Here is a 9755-nt window from a genome sequence, read left to right on the forward strand (position 1 = left end):
TCCCAGTGCATTTTTGGATGTCACATCTGTAGGCCGGGAGTAGGTAACCTCGGCGCTCCAGCCGTTGTGGAACTACAAGTCCCATGAGTCATTGAGAGGCAGAGGCATAATGGATTTGTAGTTTTGCCACAGCTGGAGAATCACAGTTGCCTACCCCTGCTGTAGGCTATGCGTGTCCTGTCCGAAAAACTCATAGGTAGGCAACCCCACTCCCACCACTAGAGTCTCTCCCATCCTCTGGAACTCTTTACCCCAACCTGTCCATCTATCTCCCACTCTGACTGCCTTTAAGACTCATCTCTTCAGGGAAGCATATCCCATCTCAACCATCACATTCTCAAACAGCTCATCCCCACACAGCCACCTCCTCATGCATTGCTGGCCCCTCCCTCTTAGATTGTAAGCCCTCAGGGGCAGGGCCCTCCTTACCATCTTGTCTTGATTTGTATTGTGATTCTAATGTCTTCCTTATATTGTAAAGCGCTGTGCAAACTGTTGGCTCTATATAAATCCTGTATAATAATAAATATAGCTGCAAGCAGCAATAAAGGTGGCCAAGCATTAGAGCCGGTTATAGCGCATGATAACATATTGCAGTTAGTGACATAAATAGCAAAGTTATGTATTCACAATAGACCTGTACCACTGCAAACGTTTTCATGAATTGTAATATTTTCCCAAAATCAAAATGGCCACCGACCTTGGTGACATTTGGAAGCCATATTGTATTTGGCGGTTATGATGTTGAGTTATCATATGTATAACATGTTTAACATACTTCAATAGTGATAGAAAAGCACGTTTATGCCATTTGGTGCAATGGTAAAAGTGATTGGCTTGTGGCGGCCATATTGAATTTGGGCCCGTGGTAGAAGAGGTGGCCCTGGACATATGTGCAAAGTTTTGAGTTATTCTGATAAATGGTTTCAAGTTGTTTGCAGAATATTGCACAATCCAAAATGTCTGCCAAACCATGTGACCAATAGAGCTATAATGAAGACATGTGATAACAGAGCAAAGCATAATCTCACAGAGCAAGTAGTACATCTGTAGCTTGAGCGGTTCTGGAGATGCAGCTTTCTGAATAGTTCACAGAAATCCTCACAAAAACCAAAATGGCTGCCACATCATGTGACCTATGACCTTTATATTAGAGGTGCACCAAAATAGAAATTAAAAAACCGAAACAAAACCAAAAAAAATAAAATTGTCAGGCCGAAACAGAAAATGTTTTTATTTTAATTTTTCCAAATTTTTTAAATATTTAATTCATTTTTTAATAAATATTTTTAACTTTACTTTTAGGGGCTTCGGGGAAACATTGGGGGTCTAAACAGACCCCTGATATTTCCTTTTTAAAATAGAAAAAAGAGATTATGAACACAGATTCCTCAATCTCTTTATCCCCTGTTATCAATGAACAGGAATCCCCTATGAGTGTTCCTGTTCATTGATAACATGAGGACATTGTTTGTTTACTATATCCACAATCATGAATGAACAGGAAGTGATGTAGAGGTGATGTAGATCACTTCCCATTCATTCATAATTGAGGATATAGTAACCATACTTTGTCTTCAATTATCTACAAACACTCAGCGATCACTGATTACCGAGTGTATGTACCTTGCTCTCCTCTCTGACACGCTGTCACTGGAGGCTGAGCAAGTGGTGCTGGGAGGAGAGCTCAGCCTCCTATGACAGCGCAGGCTGTCTCCGCTCCCACACCGCTCTGCCGGACTGTGATAGGTGGCTGAGTGGTGTGGGAGGAGAGAAACCGGACGCTCACAGCGCTCTCCTCCGGCAGCTCTTGGCCGGCTGTCACTTTCTCTCCTCCCCGCTGGGACACAGAGCAGCGCCCAGCGGGGAGGGAAAAAAAAAACCTGCGATGCGCCGATGTATCGGCAGGAAAATGGCACTTTCGGGATTTAGCCAAAGGTGCCATTTTCGGCATTTAGCCAAAGGTGCCATTTTCGGCCGATATGTTTCGGCGGCCGATATATCAGTGCATCCCTAATTTATATTATAATAAGCTCTGCAGAGCACAGGGCTGTACCATTGTGCAAAGTTTCATGAGGTTTTTGACTAACAGAGCACTAGTTACAGGCATTTGAATAAAGCGGAGGGATAATAATAACCCACCCTTTAGATTGTAAGCTCTCACAGGCAGGGCCCTCCTTACCATCTTGTCTTGAATAGTATTCTAATGTCTTACTTCGATTGTAAAGCGCTGCGAAAACTGCGCTACATAAATCCCGTATAATAATAATAATAATCAGCACAATAACAATAGGTGTCCTTGCGACTTTTTTGCTTGGCCAACTAATAATAATCTTCCGAAGCCTCGCTCTGCTACATCAGCCAAGATGTGCAATACAGGATCTCCTCAGTGATGGCAATGTGACAGGACGCGCCGTACCCCTGTTGGTGTGGCCACAGCCCTGTCAATCAAAGGTCCAGGTCACCCAAATAAATCCGTCACTTGAACCCCCCGCCCCCCAACATCACAGACAAAAATCAAAGTAAAAATCAACCATTTTTATTGAATAAATCGGTTGCCAGATGCAGGAGATGAGGTGGGAAGTCGGGGTCTCTGTAACAATCCGGGGTCCGCAGGAACCAACTTCTCCTGAGCTGGCCCGGGCCAGTGTTACCACGGAGGAGACATGGGCTGCGGGTTCTGTAGGTAGGACATGACCACTGCCGAGATGGACAACCTGCAAAAAATTAAATGACATCTTTAAGGCTAAATCCACAATCATTATATACGCAATGTAGATTTAAAGCAGAATTCCTTTTGGGTCTAGGGAGGAAAGGAAAAGGTATAGTGACCTGATCCTCAGAACCAGCTGGCTGTTACAGTGCTCCCTCCAGCCCCTTTCCCCCCTATGCTGCAGCGATGGTACATCCCTCTGCGTCCTCGCATCCGATATAGAACGTGATGACTCTGGCACCTTAGACTGCTGCAGTGGAGGGGGAGAAAGGCGGAAGGGACCGGTCTAAGAGCAAGCTGGCTACGAAGATCAGGCAAGTATAACCTAGATGAAAAGGAGCAATTATCCTTTGCAGTGCAGGGGCAGCCCCACCGCAAAGGGTTAATAACATTGGTGGCCAGAGTTCATCATCTAAACCTGGATGTAATACTGGTACTTATCGCATACACATGAAAACATTGTGACATCCGTGGGCCTGATGAAGGAAGGGGATGACCAAAGCGGTTTCCTGCTGCACCCGACATACTGCATTCCAATGGAATAAATACCAGAGGTGGTGCCACATACATTTGCTTAGTCCCCAATACTGGAAGTGGACTGGAGTCTCTGCCGCCTGCAGCCAACAGCGGTGAGCTGCAAGAAGAACACAAACCTTCTGCAGGCTCATATAAGCAGCTACTGCAGTGAAAAGCAGGGAGATCAGATTATAGAGACTGCTCAATGACTCGGAGGACAGGTCTCTGTGCTGGCCGGCAGAAAGACCCACCTAGCTTAGTCAGGGTGTCTCCAAGCATGCAGCCAGCACTGAGCAGACTGATCATCACACATCCAACATTCTATTCAAAGTTTGTTTATGTAAAATAAAGATTTGATATAAGCAATAAAGCTTCCTCATTACTCAGCATTGGGATCTATACGGAGAGCGGAATAGTTTATAAATGGCATTAAAACATTGTTAGAAGTTTTCTTGCAAGCAAAGATTCATTTGACCCGGTATAATCTTCTTGCAATGCCCTGTACAGCAGAGCTCAGACTGAGGATAAGAGAAGCAGCACCAGGAGCCAATCAGTTGTGCTATGGTGCTTATGTGCCAACAAGGAGAACACGGATAGGAGAGATGAGCTCATCAGTCTGCTGCTTCTCCTTCGCTGTCCAGTCACAGGCTGGGGGAGGGAAAAGATGGTAAACGTCTTACAGAGAAAAATCAGTTCCAACATGGCTGTGCTGGGGGGCAGGTCTAGCTAAAACAACAAACGTTCCGATGTCCTGCTTGGCCCGGAGGAAACACAAAATAACTGAGGAATGCAAGGCGTGTGATCATTTTTTTTATTAGGTGCGGGTGATGTCACTGGCGGAACTACCAGGGTCGCAGCGGTCGCATATGCGACCGGGCCCTGGCGTTCCGCCACTTGGGGGGCCCCAGAAAGGAAGAAGCTGTAGCTGGGTGGGGTTCTGTGCTACTTATTATGCAGATACTGACGTGGGAGAAGCTCATTGATCAGCATAAAGGGGGTGGAGCTCCGAGCTGAGTAGTGGAGGGGGCATGTCTGGCTGTGTTGTATGGAGGAGATCGTTGTGCGGGGAGTGCAATGAAAATGGATATGAAAAGAAAAACATGCGTTCTACAATGCGAGTGTGACAATAATCCTAATGTATGGTCATCACAAGAAATGTCAGACAAGATTATATTAAGAAACACAATTATCTTGTAAAAAAACAAAAAAAAAATGTATATTATATATATATATATATATACACACACACACACACACAATCTAGTTACGCCTCTGGGTGATGCGTTTCCTGTTCCGGTGGGAGGAGCCTCTCTCTCCGATGCTGTCCCGGAAGGTGACTAGAGAGAATCAGGTCCAACATGGCTGCGCTGGGGGGCAGGTCTGTGCACTTCTTAGAACTGGATAGACAAACATACAAATCCTTTTGGCAGGTAAAATGGTTCATACGTGTATTTTATCTGCGTGTCTAGCGATTGGCCAAGAGTTTAGAAATTAAAGTTACAGAAACATATGAACAGGTCAGAAGAGAGGTTCTTGCGCTCGTGTACCAAATAGAAGGATGCAATGCACGTGCTAAATTTCCTCATTTCTCTATATTTCCTCATGCTGCTATAGATAAGAATTTGCAGAAGTGCTTCGGCATGGAGTGTGACTTCCACATATGTGTAAAATACACTATATTGCCCAAAGTATTGAGACGCCGACCTTTACACGCACATGGACATTAATGGCATCTCAGTCTTAGTCCGTAGGGTTCAGTATTGAGTTGGCTCCGCCCTTTGACGCTATAAAAGCTGCAACTCTTCTGGGAAGGCGTCCACAAGGTTTAGGAGTGTGTCTATGGGAATGTTGGGCCATTTGTGAGGTCAGGTACTGATGTTAGGAAGAGAAAAACAAAATACAATTATTGTGGAAGGTCAACGTGTACACAGAAACAGCTACAGCACCACTTGGTGGTATATAAGCAACATTGTGCATCTCGGAAGATTCTCTCATCTGAAAAGAAATGAACCAGGATAGAAATATGGGAGCCGACTTGAGATAAAAGATGCAACCTTAAGGCAATCAGACATTCTTATACCCGCTGTAATATTTACTAAGCCGATGATATGATACAAGCATGCAGAATACTGGGGTGTCTGTTCCCCCATATGCACATACTTGTTCAGGGTGACTCAATATCATTAAAGCGGGGGCATCTTGGTGGTCGGTTAATGTACTTTGCCCACCCAATAGTTAATGCTGGGGATGCACCGATACTAGTGTCGGTATGGTATTTGGCCGAATACTTGTACTCGCCCAAATGCTCCGATACTTACCCCCGATACAGGAGGGAGATTTCCTCTGATTGGCATTGTCGTGAGGGAACATGGAGTCGGCTTAACGGCCAATCAGGAAGCCGAGCCACGGGTAGTAACTCACCACCCGGTTTTCTGATTGGCCGGGAAGCCAGCTCCATGTGATTGGCTTTGGATGCCGGAATCCTAGCCAATCAGCATTGAGTCGGCCAGCCAGCCCAATGCTGATTGGCTGGAAAGCCAGCTTCCTGGCCACTCAGCATTGAGCAGGCCAAACAGCATGGAGCCGGCTTCCCGGCCAATCAGGAAGCGGGTAATGACCCGGTTTCCTGATTGGACGGGAAGCCAGCTCCCTGCTGATTGGCTGGGAAGCCGGAATCCCAGCCAATCAGCATTGAGTCTGCCAGCCAGCCAGCTCAATGCTGATTGGCTGGAAAGCCAGCTTCCTGGCCACTCAGCATTGAGCAGGCCAAACAGCATGGAGCCAGCTTCCCGGCCAATCAGGATGCCAGTCAGCGGGTAATGACCCGCCTTCCTGATTGACTGGGAAGCCGGCTCCATGCTGATTGGCTAGGATGCCGGCTTCCCAGGCAATCATTGATTGCACAGGAAGATGATTCCATGCTACCGGAAGTACCGGCGAGTAATTAAATATAAATATCGGTACCTAGAAACCGGTATCAGCGCATCGCTAGTTCATACCTATTCTTTTCCCCTGATGCTTGGACAGAAAACGGAAGGTTCACTTTAAAAGGAGTCCTAGGTTTGCTGTATTCAAGTCTTACCTTAAGCATCAGGCCGCACATACTAAAGATCATGCCCAGGAGGTTCATGTAGTCTGGGGTTGGGTCATCCAGGGTGGGGGAGCTTTCTGTGGTGGGAGGTTTATACCTGGAAAAACAGATCGGTGTTTCAGGGTTATGACAACCTTACTATACATGGATGGAATGAACTTTGCAGTTGTCAACAGATTTTAGGCTGGTTAGGTCACCACTAAACATAAAGTGCAATGAGGAGCTACAGCTGCTCCATTCAAGGTAGGGATACGTATGTAGACTCACCCCCACCCCCTTTATTGTGAATCTTATCCTACTTATAGTTTGTTTTAACTAATGATTTTACACTTTAAAAAGAAACTAATGGAGATTGCTATTGCTGTATTGTCTTGTTTTGTTTTCTCCTTACCAGTCATGCTAATCCTTCAGCTTCATCGAGTCCCTGACCCGACTATAGAGCTAAGGACTTGTGACACACATTTTGCTCATTTACAACATACGTGTTCCAGGTTTCTGACTCCAAAGAACTGAAGACAAACACAGCTAGGCATCTAACATTATCAGAAGGAGGTCTGTGAAGACAGCCCGCCTACTTCTCAAATGACAGGTCCACTTTAACATAGAAATTGCTTAGCACAGTGCTGGAATCCTGGGAGTCAGGTCGCCAATGCGCCATAAAAATTAAAGCTGGCGCCCAACTTTTGAGGTTTTCCCCAGTTGTTGTTAATGGTGCAGTGTACTAAAAAAACCCTGCTGGCTCCCGAGTCCATATGAACTTCTCTACCCATTGGCTTAGCATGATTTTTAACAGAGGTGGGCAACTCCAGCTGTGGAACTACAAGTCCCGGGAGAAATTGCAAGACACTGACAGCCACAGAAATGACTTCCAGAGGCAGACGTATGTTGGGATTTGTAGTTAAAGCACAGTTGGGGGGCTAGAGTTGCCCACCCCTGCTCTATAACCTACTGCACCAAATCAGCTTGCGTCATTGCTTTTCAATAAATCAGAAACTAGTGGAAAGGCCATGTAAGCTAGGTGGGTGGTCATGTCCTTACGTCAGAAGTCCTATCGTCAGCCCGCCAGTCCTATCGTCAGCCCGCCAGTCCTATCGTCAGCCCGCCAGTCCTATCGTCAGCCCGCCAGTCCTATCGTCAGCCCGCCAGTCCTATCGTCAGCCCGCCAGTCCTTAAGTCGTCCTGTCACTTTCAAGAAATAATCATCTAAGTGGTTTCCAGCAGCCCAATACAGTCCCCAACATGAACCTGGGTGCGAGATGGACAAATTAATACGGAGTTCCGGAGCCGGTCTGTCCAATTCAGACAACCAGAGAAAACCTCAAAGGTTAGGGGCCAGCTGTCATTTTTAAAGAGCATTGGCTACCTGGCTCCTGGCATTTGTCCAGCCCTGACCAGGACCCAGTATGTCCCCCTTTTTCTTCCCCCTGTGAGTCTGCAGGGATTTGGCTTTCTCATACACAAGTCCACATAAAAAGCACGTGTGTTATTAATGGAAAAATACAACACAAAGGGAAAAGAAATGTTGATGATACAAGGGTGACAAGGTAACACTTAATCCAGAGCAGATCGATGTCGGAGATGAATACATAAACTCCGGGATGTGACGTGTGCGGAGTATTAATCCCAGTCGCCTTGAACACCGCACCGGCTTCCTATCTGCTCTCCGAATGACAGCAAGGAAAGAGATAACATTCACAACATCGGATCTTTCTGTGGGTGAAATGTGACAAAAAGGAGCCGCCCTTGAAGAGCGACTCCTCTGCTCAGAATCCAGTGGAAGTCATTCATAATCTATTTCTGTGAGTATCCATCGCTCATAGCCTGGCTCTGGGGACAGAAGTTCTGCCATAATTGCTCCAACATTAAAGTAGACCCAAAAAGCAATGGTGATACTAGTTCTGCTGACTCCTCTCTTTGAAAGCATTTCCTCTCAGATCCTGCCATGTCAATGGAACAGGAAGTAAAGGGAAATCTCCCCTTGCGCAGATGCAATAAATAATTTTTAAAAATGACAGGTGGTTATTACCCCCCTTTGCTCTATCTGTAACTAAAAAGAAAAGTCCTTAAAGCAGCAATTGACAGCCCGCCAGTCCTATCGTCAGCCCGCCAGTCCTATCGTCAGCCCGCCAGTCCTATCGTCAGCCCGCCAGTCCTATCGTCAGCCCGCCAGTCCTATCGTCAGCCCGCCAGTCCTATCGTCAGCCCGCCAGTCCTATCGTCAGCCCGCCAGTCCTATCGTCAGCCCGCCAGTCCTATCGTCAGCCCGCCAGTCCTATCGTCAGCCCGCCAGTCCTATCGTCAGCCCGCCAGTCCTATCGTCAGCCCGCCAGTCCTATCGTCAGCCCGCCAGTCCTATCGTCAGCCCGCCAGTCCTATCGGCAGCCCGCCAGTCCTATCGTCAGCCCGCCAGTCCTATCGTCAGCCCGCCAGTCCTATCGTCAGCCCGCCAGTCCTATCGTCAGCCCGCCAGTCCTATCGTCAGCCCGCCAGTCCTTAAGTCGTCCTGTCACTTTCAATAAATAATCATCTAAGTGGTTTCCAGCAGCCCAATACAGTCCCCAACATGAACCTGGGTGCGAGATGGACAAATTAATACGGAGTTCCGGAGCCGGTCTGTCCAATTCAGACAACCAGAGAAAACCTCAAAGGTTAGGGGCCAGCTGTCATTTTTAAAGAGCATTGGCTACCTGGCTCCTGGCATTTGTCCAGCCCTGACCAGGACCCAGTATGTCCCCCTTTTTCTTCCCCCTGTGAGTCTGCAGGGATTTGGCTTTCTCATACACAAGTCCACATAAAAAGCACGTGTGTTATTAATGGAAAAATACAACACAAAGGGAAAAGAAATGTTGATGATACAAGGGTGACAAGGTAACACTTAATCCAGAGCAGATCGATGTCGGAGATGAATACATAAACTCCGGGATGTGACGTGTGCGGAGTATTAATCCCAGTCGCCTTGAACACCGCACCGGCTTCCTATCTGCTCTCCGAATGACAGCAAGGAAAGAGATAACATTCACAACATCGGATCTTTCTGTGGGTGAAATGTGACAAAAAGGAGCCGCCCTTGAAGAGCGACTCCTCTGCTCAGAATCCAGTGGAAGTCATTCATAATCTATTTCTGTGAGTATCCATCGCTCATAGCCTGGCTCTGGGGACAGAAGTTCTGCCATAATTGCTCCAACATTAAAGTAGACCCAAAAAGCAATGGTGATACTAGTTCTGCTGACTCCTCTCTTTGAAAGCATTTCCTCTCAGATCCTGCCATGTCAATGGAACAGGAAGTAAAGGGAAATCTCCCCTTGCGCAGATGCAATAAATAATTTTTAAAAATGACAGGTGGTTATTACCCCCCTTTGCTCTATCTGTAACTAAAAAGTTAAGTCCCTAAAGCAGCAATTGGGGGGGGGGGGGGGGACACGCCCCTCCCCCCAC

The 9755-nt window shown here is 46.8% G+C and overlaps 1 protein-coding gene across 1 annotated transcript in view; it reads right to left on the bottom strand.

The window, feature by feature from the left end:
• Positions 1-2555: 2555 nt before the first annotated feature.
• Positions 2556-9755, bottom strand: part of WDR83OS (WD repeat domain 83 opposite strand) — an 8369-nt gene continuing 1169 nt past the window's right edge. Inside the window, exons 2-3 of the mRNA XM_018566119.1 lie at positions 6229-6417; positions 2556-2717 (exon numbers count right to left, since the gene is read on the bottom strand). Of these exons, the coding sequence (XP_018421621.1) occupies positions 2651-2717; positions 6229-6417 (256 nt within the window). The 3' untranslated portion in view covers positions 2556-2650. The remainder of the gene's footprint in view (positions 2718-6228; positions 6418-9755) is intronic.

Source organism: Nanorana parkeri, unplaced genomic scaffold (assembly GCF_000935625.1).
Source record: "Nanorana parkeri isolate BGI_ZX_2015 unplaced genomic scaffold, ASM93562v1 scaffold920, whole genome shotgun sequence".
NCBI classification, from domain to species: domain Eukaryota; kingdom Metazoa; phylum Chordata; class Amphibia; order Anura; family Dicroglossidae; genus Nanorana; species Nanorana parkeri.